Genomic DNA, 18,247 nt, shown 5'->3' on the forward strand with positions numbered 1-18,247 from the left:
CAAACGACAAAAAATATTATTTTACTCTTCTGTTGAAACGAAGTTACTTGCTTCTCATATTTATTGTCGCCCAAAACGAAGTCATTACGTATTCTTGTTTCTTGTACTCTCGAAAGACGTTGTCCCAGCGCTTCTTTAGTTTAGTTTTGTCTCTTATTGTTGCATCAACCTTTTGTTTAATTTTTGAAATCATATTTTTCTATTTTTTTAATAAATTATTTTTGTTATCTAGAGTAATGCAAATTACAATTTATGCCTCTTAGTTTTACAGCATTTTTGCTTTAAAAGCAATTGGGTTAGTGGTACACACATTTTGCCAAGACCGATGATGGCAATTACATATAATATTATTATATATCCTAATTCTAAATATGACAATGGTGTTTGACTATTTTTTATGCAGAGTTTTGGAAACCCCATTTGCATTTTTTACATGCATTTGACTATGCGATTATTACAAATAAACGTATTTGTGTTAATGATTAAAAAAATATATGTATGTATGGTATGTGTTCCAAAAAATATTGTATATGTTTCTTAAAAATTATATATATCAACTCTTCAATTTTTGAGAACTGCAATAATGTTTGAATGTAGTAAGAAATATGACATATTTTTAGGATTTTTTATTAATGAAACAAATAATTATTTAAATAAAGTATGGTGAAGTGTGGAGAAAGTATACTTGCAGTACAATTTTTAATATTTGTAATTTAATATTTTACTTACAGCTTAATTTTTTGTATTGAAAGACATTAGCTTAAAGTAAATTTATAAATAAAAGTTTGTGAAAAATATTGACATATGTAGCTTTTCCATAAAACAAAAACATTTAATTTCCCACTTGAAAAGCAAAATACTCCATCAATGCTGTACATGCACACTTAGTGTAAAATAAAAAAAATATTTATTTTTCGTATTTCGATATGTTATGCTTTAAAAAATAACCCTTTAAAATTTTTGAACAAAATATTATATAATTTTTGAGTTACAGCATTATACATTCTATCCACTCAGTTTAATCAGCCCCATAAATTCAAAAAGTTTGAGTAAACTCCAACTTTTTTCAATTAAATTTTTTATTTGTTTTGCTACTAGTGAACTTTTTTTAGTTTTCATTCACGGAAAAGACCGGAATCACTGGAGTAGTGAGGAAGATTTTTGTTCAGCTTACATGCGCCAGCTTGAACAATTTTTAGTTTTCTTCAAAAATTTTATTGTGCATTACTACTGTGGGCAAAAAATAGTAAGACTTTTAATTTAAATTTCGTTCGGAAACCCCTTCCTAGTCTTCTTGGTTGGTATGACTGATATCTGTGCCAAATGTTACATCAGAATAATCATTAGTTTATCTTTGTGAAGAGAATAAAATTATTCAACAAAGAAGTTCCTTTAAATTTTGTGTGCGGAAAGGTTCATAATGTTGGAAAATGCTTTCGGTAATAATTGTTTATCGCGAACCACGCCCAGAACAGCCATCAACATCAACTGATGATCAACACGTTAATAAAATAAAGGAATTAGTGCTTGAGAATCGATCGAAGTCAGAGATCTTACTGGCATTGTAGAAATATCGAAAGGATCAGTGAAAACCATTTTGAATTATCATTTGGACCCAAGTTTAGTGAAATCACAATTCCAAAATCACTCAATATTTTCGAAAAAAGGCGTCTGTTAACGTTTGTAAAACAATTCCGATTACCAGAATGTCATAAAACGTATTATTACTGGCGATGAGTCTTGGATCTACGCTTACGACCCAGAAACAGATAATCAATCGGCCGAATATCGTGGCAAAAATGAACCGAAGTCGAAAAACCACGTCAGAGCAGGTAAAAATTAAGATTATGTGGACAGCTTTCCTCGATTATCGAGGTGTGGTGCACTCCGAATTACTCCCGATCGGCCAAACTGTCAACAAGGAACACTACTTGAGCGTTATGCGTTGTTTGCGTGAAGCTGTACGTAAAAAGATGCCGGAATTATCTCACTTGGTTTTTGTACCACAATAATACACAGACATAAACTGCATTCATGCTTCGTTAAAATTTCAACCAATATCGTGCAGCAGCTACCGTATTCAACTGATTTAGCTCCGTGTGATTTCTGGCTATTCAGCAAACTCAAACGAATGCTCCGGGGAAATTGATTCAAACAACTGTTTCGAGTATTGAAAAAACGTTGTCACAAGTGTTTTGTGGCCAAGGAGGTTTAGATTGGGGAAGACGACATAGATTTTGCAAAATAAATTACGAATTTTAAAATTATGAAAAAAATCTTACTATTTTCTGTTCATATTAGTAGTTAAAATATGTTTACTTTAAAACAATTGAAACAGTAGTTTTATCCCCCAATAGGCGTTGTGTTGTTATTGTCAATGAGATGTCGTCTTCGGGAGTGCTACAAGAAAGCGTTTTAGATCCTCTCCTCCTTATTATATTTATCAACGACATTTCTTGTTGTTTCTCTTTTGCTAAATTTTTGCCATATGTAGATGACTTAAAAATTTTCGAAATAATCAAAAACTCGGAAGATCCTATTAAACTTCAATGTGATATTGATAATTTTTATAAAATGTGTAAATTAAATCAATGATGGTAACCTAGTTGCCCTAGATGCTAGAGTTTTTTCACATTTATTGTAATTTCAGTTATAATAAATAATAAATAAATAAATAAATAAATCAATGATCTTCGGGTGATCTTTGACAATGGCTTTTCTTTCAATAATCACATCAAATATATCACTTCTAGATCATTTTCTGTGCTTGGCTTTGTCCGTCGAAATGCTTCCAATTTTTCCGACCCCTATACGTTTAAATTACTGTATGTATAAACCTTTTGTTCATTCCATCTTGAAGTATACAGTGTTCATTTGGCGACCATAGAATTGCATATCGTCAATAGATAGGATTGACCGCTACCAAAACCTGTTTCTTTCTTATATTAGAGTTTGTTAAACCCCTACCGTCGTATATAGTACATCTCGTTTATTCTTATTGCAGCTTAAGTCACTTGAAATCGACGGTCCGTTCTCTGCCTTTCACTTGTTTTCAATGTAATTATTGGAGGTATTGACTGACCCTATCTGTTAAGAAAGAAAGTCCTCTCAATCGTACTTTGCGTGAGTTTAACTCGATTTTCGACTAAGTTCTACTTGATTTTTCTCACTCTAGGGCTTGCTTCGTGAACACACTTAATTCCATTTTTAGTTATGTTATCTATTTGTTTAATTGTAATTTTATTATTTTATAATTCTAAATAAAAAATATTTAATTTTAAATAATTAAATCAAAACTTTCTAATAGTCTGTAAGAATTAATGTTCCTTGATTTTAGTAACTAAATAAATAAATAATGCGAGACCTCATACAAATGTGTTGACCCGCCAAAAGCAGCAGCTTGAATGAAATGTGCTACCCGACTCAACTATTCTGTGGTATTGGCACCTTGGAACTAATACTTGTTCCAGTCTCTGTAAAATTTTTTGGATTGAAAAACCTTCACTTCAAGTCAGGACGACAACCACGACTTGGACATTTTTTTTGCCCGCAAGGATCAACAAATTTATAAGTGTGAAATTAGTCTCTTGTCCGAAAGATGTCAAAGGTATTGGATGAAAGAGATGATATTAAAGAAATATTTAAATTGGAAAAACGAAACTACTTAGTGAACGACCCAATATAATACAAATACTTACATATATGTAAAATAGTTTTAGATTTGTTTTTATAGGCCAGTTAAAAAGAATGCACAATTCAGCTCAAATATTCCCGAAAGTATTTAACGACAGTGGTAACTCTGAGGTGCCAAACACTCCACTCTCTTTGCTATTCGTGCTTAGAAATATGCTTCTTCACATTGCGCTTATTTTTTCGAACTTTAAAACATAAAACATTTTCGCTGAACTCGGAAACAGTTTATGGGTTTCAAACTTTTTTTCTTCTTTTATGTAGCATGTATTTTTTATACCTCGATATGTCTAAGCAAGTAAAAGCAGTTATCGAACAAAAGCAGTTTATGGTTATATACGATTCTGAGTGAACTGCCTTAAGATTTATTTTTCCAAAATAAATTCGTTTTACTTCAGTTGAGTCAGTAACAGGTATTCTAAAATCTACGATAATATGCAAATGATTTCCGTTAGAAAACTTCGACAAGGTTCCAGAAATCTATGATCTACTAGCACAACAACTTAGTATATAGTAATATGTTGGAATACATATATGTGTGTAAATATGTAATTACTATTGATAGATATACTACTTGTCTGAGTAAATTATGTGCTGCACATACTAATAGGAATTTCAAAAACACATTGGACTGAATCTAAATCAACATCAAAGCAGTGTTCAATAACTACTTGTGAATAGCATAAGTACAGGGAGACACATTTATCACTTTTTAAACTCCATGTGCTATAAAAATTATAAAACAGTCAATAAAATTGCTGTCAAGAAAAAATTTCCATCCAAAACCGCTTAAGATACTGTAGAGTTCTCATCACTTTCATCGGGTTGTTCGAAGGGATCACGTTCGCGACTTTCAAGCAGCGCCGAAACCAGTAGCGGTATGCTGCCCAACACCATGCAAGCGCCCATACAGTAGAAACATATCTCGTAGCTACCAGAAAGATCGCGTAGAAAGCCGGCTAACGGTGGCACCGAAATTGCGCCAATGCTCTGAAACATACGCACCAAACCATAGCTGGAACTAATACGATCCGTGCCGAAGATGTCAGCCAACAAAACCGGCATTAACACGTACCAGCTGCCCAAACAGAAGCCATAAACAGCAGCGGATAGTCCAATTAAATAAAGCGTGTCCTCAGACGGTATTGTAAGTACGGCTATGCCGGCGCCCAGTATACTAAAACCGAGATGATTACAGTTAGGAAAATATTTTTGTATTTGTTAAAATGTGTTTGCTTACCAGAAAATGTAGGTCTTTTTGCGATCGAAAAGTTGCAAATCGGACAACCAGCCAAGACCCAAGCGTCCACATAAATCCAACACAGCACTCACGGCGACTAGATAACCGGCCTGGCTTTTGTTGTTGCCTAAACGAATAACAATAAAAAGAATGGGTAGAGTATTGTCTAAAACCGGAAAAAATTTTAAATAATATTGGTAAACAATTTTTTTTTATATTCCTTTCCGATTCTTATTCTATTCTCAACCCAGTCTCCTACAAAAGTCTAGAAATTATTTGCGTTAGATCAATCCGATTACATAAGTCGGCAAAAAAAATTGTGATCTGTTTTGATTTCCGATGGTGTTGAGTGTACTGAATTCGGTTTATAATTTATTATAGAAATGCATATCTTTTTCCCAGTGAGACTCTGTAGGAATCATCAGGAAGATCTTTCTGAAGCATCCAAAATTGACACACTCCATATTCCCTGGTGGCTTTTCCATCTCCTAAATACTAGGTGAAATTATTCATCCTGCTCCTAAATTTTCTGGAAAGTAGTCGAGTTGGGAAAGAAGAAAATCATTAGGAAATCTGAAGCTTGAAATGCTTAATACATTCCTTTGACGATTTGACTGACTGTTAGTAGTTAAGATCTTTTTATTGATTGAAAATTCTCTATATGACCTCTTTAAAGGCTATTCAACCTTCTCTTTGAAGATCCGTCATGTTTGTGCTGAACCTGAAGTTTGAATCTGCCATCAAACGTCGAATATCTGATCCAACATCTTCTTTCAGCTTTGCCTCCGAGAAACCTGGAAACCTTGATACAAAGTATCAAAAGCAACTTCTATCTCTTGGAAGTGACTTTACAAATGGCTTCATCAATTCAAGGTTTATGTGAAGCGGTGGTAAAAGAACTTTAGGAAGAGGGAGTAAAGTTTCTTTTTTTTACGAAATTTTAGCTCATTTTGAGGCCAGCACTTTTTGAGCCAGTGATTTGGTCGGTATTTAATAACCCATAGAGACCAAAAGCAAAGGAATTTGGTAAACCCAGATTGTTCACAGCCCGCTTGCCAAGCGAGGTATTTATATTTTAATTTGCAAATTCCGGGTTCTTATAGGTTTCCTTGAGGTGTCCGGAATAATCAGCATGATCATATTATAATATTATTTGAATATTTTTTCTAGGAACGCCTTCGAAAGATTAACATTTTAGGTATTATGACAAATTTTTTCTAGGCTGAAACAAACGAGGTTGGATGATTTATTTTATCAGCTCCTCGATCTCTCGATCTAACAACAAAAACAGTATTTTAACTAATTTTATATAAGACTCATTTTGCTGTTGGTACTATTAGAGGCTTCAAACATAGACAGATCAAATGAAGCCAAATCTTTAAGGAATCATACAAAAATTATTTTTCTGATTTCCAAAATCTTTTCATACAACTTCAACAACGGTTCGGAGATAGTTCAAAACTCATCATTCATCATCATCACTCTCAATTTTATATATCATCAATCCTTAACACAAAAATAGAGAGAGCAGTGTAATTTATGGCAAGTATTTTAATCAGGACGAAACCAACAAATATTCTCTCAAAAATTAGCTCTGATTTAACTCACCTATGGAAATGACATGTGCCGGAAGATAGTAAAGCATGTAGGGACAACCGACCGACATCAATGTCACAGACAAGCACATCAATATGAATGTGGTATCTTTCAATAAACTAATGTCCAAGTACATTTCGATGCGTTCACAGCAGGTGCGTGGTACATCGTCATCATCATCGTCTTCGCTGACGCCAGCATCTATTGGTGGTTGAGCTACTATAGCACCGCTGAGATCATGCAGCTCACCACGTTTGTTCAAGTCAGTAAAATTACTAACTGGTGTGGGTATCTCCATGCTTTTGCTCAGGCCACGTGTCACCACGGCTGGCGGAGAGAGTGGTTTCTCCAGATGTGCTTGTATTTTCGAAATGATTTCGTCATTCGCAAACACGTTTCGACGTCGTCGGCTACCACGATTGGAATCGGTACCGGAATTCTTGCGATACACCCAAGTGGAGTCGGTGCTAAGATCTTCCACAGAATGCATAATACCCGAACTGCGCACCTTCTTCATTGGCTTGATAAATGTTGTCTCACCAATAACATCCTTTACCTCATCATCATCAGTTTCGTGGCCAGCGGCAATTTGCTTTTCATTTGCTAAGGAAGTAATATGAGTTAGAAAGTGCTAAACCCTAATTAAGAAAATACTTACCACTTTGCTTGCCCGAGTATAGATCATTAAGTCGGTTTTTTGATTCCTCAAGAAACAGATGTTCGATAAATTTATTGTTGAGCGTAGCATCACATGTGTCCAAGTATGTGGAGCCAGTAAGCATGCCCGTTGTACTGGGATTGATGTCATTCAGCGGTTTCGCCGACTCTTCCTCCTCCTCGTTTAACTTGCCACTTTCACTATTGTAATCCTCTATAGGTCTGTAAAGTGTGGCTGAGATGCAAACATGAAACATGCAACCGCCCAAAATTAAAATCGTTCCATGGAAGCCGAATTTCTCTGCGAGATGTTTTATAAGTACCGGTAATATAAAACTACCAGCGGCGGTGCCCGAAACACAGATGCCATTTGCTAGCGCACGATGCTTGTCGAAATACTGTGACACAATTACGATTCCGGGTGTTGTAGAGAGGCCGCCACCGATACCTATGTGAATGAGTTAATATTAAAGCGACTACTTTAAGGAAGTCCAGTAATTTTACCTGTCAAAACTCCAAAGGTAATGAGCAAATGTAACAGACTAGTCGCAAAGTAGCTAAGCGTAAGTCCCAACGCACAGAATATACCGCCAACGAAAACCACCGAACGGCAAGAAAATCGCTGACATAGTGCGCTAGAGACTGGCGCTAAAACTAAGCATAGTGCTGATAGTATGGCGGGTATCCAAGAAGCAACGGTTGCCGTTGAACTGGGAAATGTTTCCATTATTTCCACATAGAGCACGCCATATGACTTAACCAAGCCTGCAACCCAAAATTGCACTGAAAATGCGCCAAAAACAATTAGCCAACCATAACCACCATCTGGTGGATCAGTATTAACTGAGGAACGTGATGAAGCAGAGGTTGTACGCTTGCCCGCTACACACTGATCCGTATCGGCGGACCTGCCGTCGGCGGCATGTGCGGACAGATTAGCGCGTCGCGTTTGTTTAGCTCCACGTTTCGCGGATTGTTCGATCAGCTGCAATTGTCGATTCGAACGTATCTCACGCGATTTGGCGATTAATGGACGCGCTGTAATACTGGAGACAGTCAACAGATTTTCATTATCTTCTTCTTCAATTTCGGCAATTTGATGCTCCAAGAGGCTCGAGTGCAAAGTGCGGCTAACCGGTGCCGGACAGTATGGCGTATTAATGGGCAACGTTGCCGGACGACGTTGTATGCCATGTGTGGTGGTGCCAGCGATCGTAGCCGTACCGTCCATCGGGCAATTGATTGTGGCGCCTGCAGCCATAACTGCCGCGGTAGCTGTTGCATCCATTGATGTGGTCGAGTAGGCATTTTGTGCACTACCACCCATCGTTGATAAACCCATGCCGACGCCAGCTTGCAGACCAACACCTCCAGCGATCCCCATGACCTTGTGGAATCCACCGCTATTAAGCGCATCCACTTGCTTGACGTCAAGTTCGGCGAGCGGTACCGGTGGTGCCGACACGACTGAGAAGAGCGAACCAGTCGACTGTTGATACTCGGTGAGCAATGATGGTGGGGCGGGTTGAGAGCAAGCAACCGTTGTCGGCAGTTCACACGAAGCGCCGACAAGTGAAGGTGGCGGCGATGGTGGTATATTGGTGGCGGCGTGATGATTATGCCGATCGGTGATGTAAACGCCACAGTCACCATCGCTGTCCGTGGATGTGCGAATGAACCCTCCCGACTGGTGCTGGACTCCACCAGTTGGGTACGATTCACTCGTGCCGTGTAACGGTCCCCGTGAATTCTAAAAATGAGAAATCATGAAAATTAGGCTAGGGATACTAAAAATATGTTCCGTGTAGAAAACAATTTCGAAGTCTTCGTAAAATTAATTTTAATGAATAACTTTGAATTGGTTTATCGTATGACAAAGTTATAAGAAAGATTTCTTTAAAGAATATCTAAATATGATCGATTCTTCTTGACAATTAGTAGAGTTAGTCTGTCTGAGTTTTATTAATAGAAAGAATGTTCGTTTAAATTTCAAGTAAGGAAACGCTAAGTGCAAGTGCAGTTTTCCGGATTTTTACCTTTCACATTTTCATTAAAAACTGGACCATCGAAAACGTTGTAAATTTTCTGATTTGGCCGTGAAACAACTTGAAAACTATAACGAATTTTTTAAGAAAATCATCTTCTCCGATGAAGCTCACATTCATCTGGAGTGGTACGGTAAATAAACAAAGCTGCCGATTCTGTTGCGAAGAAAATCCACAAGTTATTCATGAACAACTGTTTGATGTGCTTCTTGGACTGGTGAAATCAACGATCCGTACTTCTTTCGAAGGTAAGCTGGCGATACCATTACTGTCAATGGAGAGCGGTATACTAAAGATCGATGGTAACCAACTTTTTATGGCCGCATTTTGAGGAAGTTGATCTTGACAATATTTGGTTCCAAAAGACGGGACTACGTGTCACACAGCACATGTAACAAACCAAATTATTGCAAGGAAAGTTTGGAGATTCGATTATTTGAAGGAATTGTGACATTGAATGGCCTCCAAGGAGTTGTGATTTAAGCAAAAGAAGTCGTAGGAGCCATTTGATGATGTTATATTGAACTTAATTGTATTGATTGTGCTAAACATTAAATAAAACTAATTTGAATTTCCTTAACAAACAGATAGTTTTTAAGAAATAATATCACTCTTATTGTAAATCAATGTACAAGTTATCACGGTGTGGCAACACGATTAAAAAAACTTTTCTGACATTTACGAAAGACCAAGCCGTTTCAACGCAACAAGTGCGGTAAAAACTATTCTTCAGCCCTTTTTACTTCTGACCTCCGGCGACTACACATCTTCAGTGCAGCGACAATATATTTTCAGCACCGCGACAACACAGCAATAACACAGGGAAAATTTGGACAAACTGTTAAATAAAGTGTGTATTAAAATCTAACTAAAAGTACTTAATTAACTTACAAAACGTTCGAGTGAAGTTTGATCTCTATATATCAATTGATTGGCGATTTTGATTCAGAACTCAATACTTAATTTTGACAATAGACTCATGGCACGTATCTTGCAGTTTCGAAAGCAGAAGAAAGGAAGACAAATCTGGCGAGCACATTAGCAGAGAAATAACTCTTTTTCGTGTTTGATCAAAAGTCAGTCCTTATCATTCAAGTCTTTCGGTACGAGTCTAGCATTGACACGCTTTATACCCAATACTTTAATCAAAATGTCTTGAATCAGGCCCATAAGAAATGTTGAAATCCCCTACTAACTCTCTGATGCAAACACGGCGACTTTCAGGTGCTGTTTCTTTAACTTTAATCATATGAAATATTTATATAAATGATCAACATATTGTGCTGAGTCGATTTAGCTATGTTTGTCTATCTACCGTTGATGCAATGATCCTAAGGGTCGAGTGACTTAACCCAGATTTCAGATTCCGTCTGAGTCTGGGTTTTCTGCTTACTGGTCATGGGCCTCTGAATGCATTTTTGCATCAGATTCGCCTAACTGATAGGTCGGGGTGTTTGTGTGAGGCGCGAGTAGAGGATTGAGTCCATGTAATTGCAGAATGCCCGATATACTTGGATATTGAGGATTTAGGTGATATGGGAATTAGCTGGACTGATGGACGTTTAAATGTTAGCGGGGTGATCTCCACTAGTCGGAAAGCCGAATAGTTAGGGTCGTTTGCGCGTGAATTGTCCATGCGTTTAACTGAGAATGAGAATGGATTAGATTCTTGCGTGAATAGCGTGTGCGTATAATTTGCGTATGGCGTCCAATCCCTGGTCATCAGTCCAAAACACTAAAGAGGCTCAACTGGTAGTAGTTTCGGCTATGCAGTCTGACTGGAGACTTAATTCTGGTATCACGGGGATCGGAAACCCTTAGAGTTCGCTCTAACATACTAATGTGGTCTGGACCCTCGGGGAGTATCGCGGTTGTTGTGGTTAAAACCCGAATGTGAGAAGAACTGATACCTTGTCAGTTGAATGTGGAGTTGCATTGCAACCGGGTGCCGGACACAAAGTACGGCACAGGTTTTAGATGGGCGTCGTACCTTACCAAGGTGGTTGCTGTGCCCATTCCCTGCTGCCAACTGGTACTGAATGCCTGGCATTTTCAAAGCGCTGATCAACGCATTAATTTGTTCCGCTGTGCTCTTGAGCGTCGTGGGATAAGGCTGTTGTCCGTCTATCTATCCGTACGTCTGTCTGTATGTGGGCGAATTAGTCCCGCACTTTTTGAGATATCGATCTGAAACACATCCTTTTCTCTCCAATAAGTTGTTAATTTGTCGGAACTGCCGATATCGAATTACTATAATACACAGCTGCCATATAAATCGATCGGAATTAAGCGCTTGTATGAAAAACTTTTTCATTTGACGAGATATCTTCAGCAAATTTGGCATGGGTAATCATCCGAGGCAACAGTGCAACCTCTGAATAAATAGTTCAGATCGGATAACTATAGCATATAGCTGTCATACAAACTGTACAATCGCAATTAAGCCCTTTTACAGATTACTTTGTATTTGTGACGGGTATTGTAGCTTCGAATCAAGCGAAATTAATGATTTTTTTTAGTTTTTGCTAACTTTAGCGTTATATAGAAACAACTGACTAAATGCTTCCTTGCTATTCATATAAAAAATTTAATGGTTTATATTAAAATCATGATAATCGAAAACTGTCATTAAATATTAATTTCTAAATTTCGAAATAATTGGCAAAAAAGATTTTATAGATAACTATAATTACACGCTATTTCCTTACGACAAGCATCACGCAGATATGTTTCAATGCAATGAATTGATGGTTTGAAGAAGATTATATTATTTGAAAAAAAACTTTTGCCACGCTTACAGAGTTATTACACACGCCCAAAGCTTATTGCCAAGCGCATAAGTTGTGTGGCTTCACAAGCTTTTAATTATTTGAAGTAGTTTGATATTTATGCCATATAAATAAATTGGAGAGCGCGAACAGCACGCAAAGTAATACATTATTTCCATTATTTCTTTTACGGTTATACCGACACAAGTCTGCAAAGCATGTATAGCGGTAGAACCGAGTTCAGCAGCTGTGCTTGGTAACGCTCTTTTTTGCTTTAAAAGTGTTCCACTTATAAGTACATACATATGTACCTACAAATGAACAAACTGTGTTATATATGTACATACAACTTGTGTGTATGTATGTATATCGTAGAAATCATCTCATAAATAGTTTTCTGCACTCAATCAATTACTTAAATTGCAGCTACAATTTACCTAACTTGTTTAATCGATTTAATAACAAGCGCCGCCAGCACAACTTGAGCGAATCAACAAATAAATAAATGAACTCATCAAATGGGAAAAAGTGAATAAATACAGGCGAATGACGGCGTTCGGGAAGATTCCATGAACTCAAAGGTAACCCCTTCGCGTCCGTCAAATACGCTACCCTACACAGCAGTCAAGGTCAGAGTGTAGGGCTCACTAACCAAGGACAAATGTAGTAGCTGCACAGTAATAAAGTAGGAGGTGAATAATTCATACGAATATGTATGTATGTATATGTACTTGTAAATGAATATACATATGTATACTTCAGTGGAAATAGGTTTGAATTGAGAATGAAGGCATAGTCTACAAATAATTTCTTGTCATCCTGAGTATTTTGTCAACGGAGCATTCGAGGCCTGCAAGGATTTGTTGTTTCTAACTCAGCTTTTCAAGTAAAATTTCTTAACATACATATATGGAATATTGAGGAGGCACTTCGCCAAGTTATATGTATAACTGAGACGTGACTAGTAAATAAATATGTGGAACGTAGTCTGTATAATGAAAACAGTCTTCTAAAAGCTGTTATAAGTACATATCGTATTGTGATAGTCCTCTTGGCATTCGATTGAAGAGACTGTAGGAACATAACGGGAATACTAACTGGTCACTGTCTGGTGGCGACACAAGCCCGCAGGATGTGGCTGACAGAAAGGGAAGACTGCAGGAAATGTCTAGAGCAGGGCACCAGAGAAACAATGGAGCATCTCTTATGCACTTATCCCGCATTAGCTAGACTACGCTGTAAGCATCTTGGGTTCCCAAGGTATGATACACTGGAGGATGTATCGATAGTGAGGCCGCAGAGTCTGTTAAAATTCGCGTCAAGGGCAGGCATCCTAAACGATGAGAACTCCACTTGGACTTACAGTCTGTCAAGTAAGAGCGTGGTCGACTTTACCGACAGTTAACGAAAGATTTCGCTATAATTCCTTCGCGAGCCGATAGAGGGAAGCTTTGTCCTTGATGCAGTGTCAACAAAGTTTCAGTTGTCGTTGATCTTTTGAAAGAGAGTCACGTTAAACGCCAAGAGTGTGTGTACGAGGCTGTGTTCCTTTGCATCCACTCGAAAGGTTCCAAAATGTCGCAATCAGCGGCTACTAAATATATGAGAAAGTCGAAGGCATTTGTACAGAAGTGGATACAGCGATATTTAGTGGCTAAAAATGTTGATGATTTACCAGAACGTGGTTCAATAGGAAAAGTGAACAAAAAGATGAAAAGAGAATAGTGAATCTGTTTTCGCGGAATACTGCTTTAACACTGCGGCAAGGACAACCAAAATTTATGGCAAAAGATTTACATATATCCTACGAAACTATCCGAACCCTTCTTCATACTCATGATCCGAAATGACGCAACACAATGAAGAAGCCTCTGTTGACTGAAAAACTTGTGACAAAGCGACTTGCTCGGGCGCATAAGAATATTGATAGTGATTTTGAAAATGTCATTTTTACTGACAAACGTTCTATATGGGCACATTCTGTTCTCACGCGAGCCTGGTAAAACAAGGAATAAAGGTGCATCTTTGGGGCTGCTTCTCAAAGCAGGGATTCGGCGCTTTGTACCTCTATACTGACAACCTAAATGCCGAGAAAATGATAAAATTCGACAAAACGGTTTTACTGCCATCTGCCAAACGATGATTCATCACAAAAAATGAAGATTGGATTCTGCAGGAGGACAACGATCCTAAACACCGCAGCAAACAATCTGGCATCGTTACATTGAATTGGCTGTCGCAGTCGCCAGATGCAAACCCTATTGAAAATGTGTGGGCATATAGATATTAAACAGAAGCTTCGTGGAAGACGCACATTCACTTTGTAACAGTTTTTGAAAGTTTCATAAGATATTTTTTTTTTATAAATTAACACGACCAAGCTCTTACTTGACAGACTGTAGCAACTGAACTCCATCTGGTATCGCAAAGGACTAGCCCAACCTAGTATACGTATTGTGATAAGAAAAATGAATTCAGCACAGTGCAGAGCTGATGTCTACATGATAAGAAGAGACCCAGTATGTAAACAAGGGAAGTCATGGAGTTACACTTACAACAGCTTATTTGTCACAGTTCTAGTATTTTGTGGCCAAAGTAAAGAAACGTCCAGATTTTGGCAGAATAACAATAAACAAGGTTCACAAAAAGATAGAGATATTCTTAAACAAGAGAAAACGTTAACTTTGTTTCCAACGAAGCTACAATACCCTTTACAAATTCAAAAGCTTCCTTACAAGAACTTCATTTTCATCAGTCGAATTTGGTGAAGATATCTATCTCTTCAATTGAAAAGTTCAGTTTGTATGTCAGCTATATGTTGTAGCGATCCCGTGTAAAGAATTTCTACGGAAATTGCACGATGGCATTAGACAACAAGCAATGCAAAATTTGATGAAGACATCTCTTCAAATGAAAAAGCTTTCCGTACAAGAACTGAATTCCGATCATTAACTTTGTATAGCAACTACTTGCTATAATGGTTCGTTATCGGCAGTTTTGACAAATGAGCAACTTCATGGAGAGAAAAGCGCATTTTCACATCCATATCTCAAAAACTGAGATACTAATTCGCGTATATACGACAGAGAATGTAACTGAACACTCTGAAATAGCCGAAACAAGATCCGGCGGTCCTTTCTTTGCCACCATATCTGCTATGAAAATGTGGGTAAGAAGTAGCCGCTGAAGAAAAGGAGCAGTGAGCGGCTTCACGGGTGGGTCACAGCTGTGGGAAGGTTTACTAAAGTGTCCATTGTGAGGCTTCTTGGATTATACTTTTTGAAACCAAGGTTGCTGCTATCGAAGAAGCAGTAGAAATACAACTCCGGACGTAGCCTAGTTGAGGAAAGTAACTATCCACTTCAATAGTAAAGCTTCAATACTAGCTTTGCACTTAATAAAGCTTCACCTCATTACCAACGGCGTCAAGTTAGTACTAGATATGACTAGTTTGAGTATCAGGTCATGACAGAACCGCAGGCATTTGCCGAGCTGATGAATTGGCAAAAAAGGAAACTTAAACCTGGTGTTGTAGTTGGAAGGGATCAAAGCTCTGCTATGTTTTGCTATTGGAAGTTGAGTCTGACGGTAGCTTGATAAGCCCTACGAAACTATAACTATCTAAGCGGTCGCAATACCCATCTGCCCCAAAGCTAATCGCAAGAGAATCAGCGAGCTTTTCGCCCTCAGCAAGGTTAAGTTTTCTTTAACTCTAGGGGTTATAACTAGATATTGTCCTATTAGTGTCCACGCGGTAAGGCTGAAAATATGTTGGGAGGAACACGGGTTTGAATCAACATCTGATTTCTCCGCATTTGCGAAATCAAAGCTAAAACGCCTTTAGGAATCCAGCTAAGCTGGCGGGAGTAGGAATTAAAGAAGAAAGATTTGTATTGGATACAAGGCGCTTTGTCGATACTTACAATTTAATTATTCGAGACATTTTTCTGGCTTAGGACAAGACAAAGGACTGACTTTAATTATTCCAGAGATTCTTTTGTGATTTTTCAATTTTTTGGGGTAATTTTTAGATTTGGGCGCTTAAAAAACTCGCTTTTCATGACTCGACAAATTCCGTTCATATGTAAATTGGGTCCAGCGTTAGTAGAACATGAGGAGGGTAATCGTTTGGTTTATTATTATTATTAATATTATTATTATTAAATGGGTAGTGAATGAGGATAAGATGAAATATCTCCTGTCATAAAACAAATAGTTGTCGCACTCGCGACTTGGTTCCACGTCACTGTTGACAGTCATAACTTTGAAGTCGTAGACAATTTCGTCTATCTTGGAACCAGTATTAACACCAACAACAATGTCAGCCTAGAAATCCAACGCAGAATAACTCTTGCCAACAGGTGCTACTTCGGACTAAGTAGGCAATTGAGAAGTAAAGTCCTCTCTCGACGAACAAAAACAAAACTCTATAAGTCACTCATTATTCCCGTCCTGCTATATGGTGCAGAGGCATGGACGATGACAACATCTGATGAGTCGACGTTACGAGTTTTCGAGAGAAAAGTTCTGCGAAAGATGTATGGTCCTTTACGAGTTGGTCACGGCAAACACCACATTCGATGGAACGAGGGGCTGTATGAGATATACGACGACATTGACATACAAGTAGTTCAGCAAATTAAGAGACAGCAGCTGCGCTGGCGAGGTTATGTCATACGTATTGACGAAAACTTTCCAGCTCTGAAAGTCTTCGACGCAATACCCGCCGGAGGAAGCAGAGGAAGAGGAAGAGCTCCACTTCTTTGGAAAGACCAGGTAGAGAAGGACCTGGTTTCGCTCGGAATTTCCAATTGACACCACGTAGCGGAAAGAAGAAACGATTGGCGCGCTGTTGTTAACTCGGCTATAAACGCGTAAGCGGTGTCTACGCCAATTAAGAAAAAGAAGGCTACGCTGGCTAGGTCATGCCGTCTTAATGGACGAAAACACTCCAGCTCTGAAAGTATTTGACGTTGTAGTCGCCGGGGAACGCAGAGGAAGGCCCACACTCCGTTGGATCCATGTGGAGAAGGACCTGGCTACCCTTGAAATCTTCAATTGTTGTCAACTCGGCTGTAACCGCATAAGCGGTGTCTACGCCAATAAATAAGAAGAAGAAATCGACTTAACTTCTTGAGCTTTGGCAACACATACTATATATACGTACTAATGAATGTATGACTGTTATATAATAGGTTGTCAAAAAAGTCTTGCGGTATTTTCGCTAGTTGGCGCTGAAAGCGCGTACTTCTAGTTTCATTTGTCGCATCAGGTCATGCTATACCTTTTTGAAAAGCTCATTTCACGCGCTAACACGTGTTTGATTGATTGTCGTTTCTTTTAAGTCGTTCGTGAGTTATAGCAAAATAAAGAGAAAATACGGCATATTTTACAGTACTACTACGATAAAGGCAAAAATGCATCTCAAGCCGCCAATAAAATTTGTGCAGTTTATGGACCCGATACAGTTTCCATTTCCACCGCACAACGATGGTTTCAACGTTTTCGTTCTGCTGTAGAGGTAGTCGAAGATGCGCCACGCTCCGGAAGGCCTATCGTCGAAAATTGCGATAAAATCGCTGAATTGGTCGAACCGAGACCGGCATAGTAGCAGCCGTAGCATCGGTCAAGAGCTGGGCATGAGTCATCAAAAATTCATTTCAATTTCAATAAAAAAAAAATTCAATAAAAATACCGCAAGACTTTTTTGACAACCCATTTTACAATGAAAGTCCCTTTCAACAAGCTTTAAGCTCCACATGCAGCTACTAAAACTTTATTCACCAATTAAATATACGTGAATATATAATTTGGTTATATCATATATTGATATGATGTGTATATATGTAAGTATAGGTTTGCAGTTGCTAATAGGCATTTAAGGTCACACTGATACAGATGCCGTTGAACCCATTTGCCCTGCACTGAACTTCACACGTCATTTACTTATGCTTTGGTGCAAAAATCGGAACTATTTGTATATTATATACTTGCAGCAAATATTTATGCATATAAGTACTATATATGCAAAAGAGATTGTCTGTAAAATATAAGTAAATTACAGTTATAGTAACTGCACTCCTGCATATGTAACAATATGTGAACTTCGTGTACGCCAATAAAACATAACTTCAAATTGGTGCGCACAACCCCATGACACCTTAAGGTCAAGAAGCAACCGTTGGGCGGCATACAAACCACCAATTGCGGCAACTGCGGCTTTGTATAAGTATGTGCGCAATCAAACAGTG

General features: G+C 38.1%; 1 protein-coding gene across 2 annotated transcripts in view; it reads right to left on the bottom strand.

The window, feature by feature from the left end:
• Nucleotides 1–762: 762 nt before the first annotated feature.
• LOC120771286 overlaps nucleotides 763–18,247 on the bottom strand; it is a 29,438-nt gene continuing 11,953 nt past the window's right edge. Inside the window, exons 2-6 of one of the 2 annotated variants that reach the window (XM_040099215.1) lie at nucleotides 7,688–8,933; nucleotides 7,185–7,631; nucleotides 6,539–7,129; nucleotides 4,931–5,057; nucleotides 763–4,867 (exon numbers count right to left, since the gene is read on the bottom strand). In XM_040099215.1, coding sequence (XP_039955149.1) covers nucleotides 4,480–4,867; nucleotides 4,931–5,057; nucleotides 6,539–7,129; nucleotides 7,185–7,631; nucleotides 7,688–8,933 — 2,799 coding nt within the window. In that variant the 3' untranslated portion in view covers nucleotides 763–4,479. The remainder of the gene's footprint in view (nucleotides 4,868–4,930; nucleotides 5,058–6,538; nucleotides 7,130–7,184; nucleotides 7,632–7,687; nucleotides 8,934–18,247) is intronic. The other variant, XM_040099214.1, reaches the window with a different exon arrangement.

This window comes from Bactrocera tryoni, chromosome 3 (genome assembly GCF_016617805.1).
Source record: "Bactrocera tryoni isolate S06 chromosome 3, CSIRO_BtryS06_freeze2, whole genome shotgun sequence".
NCBI lineage: Eukaryota > Metazoa > Arthropoda > Insecta > Diptera > Tephritidae > Bactrocera > Bactrocera tryoni.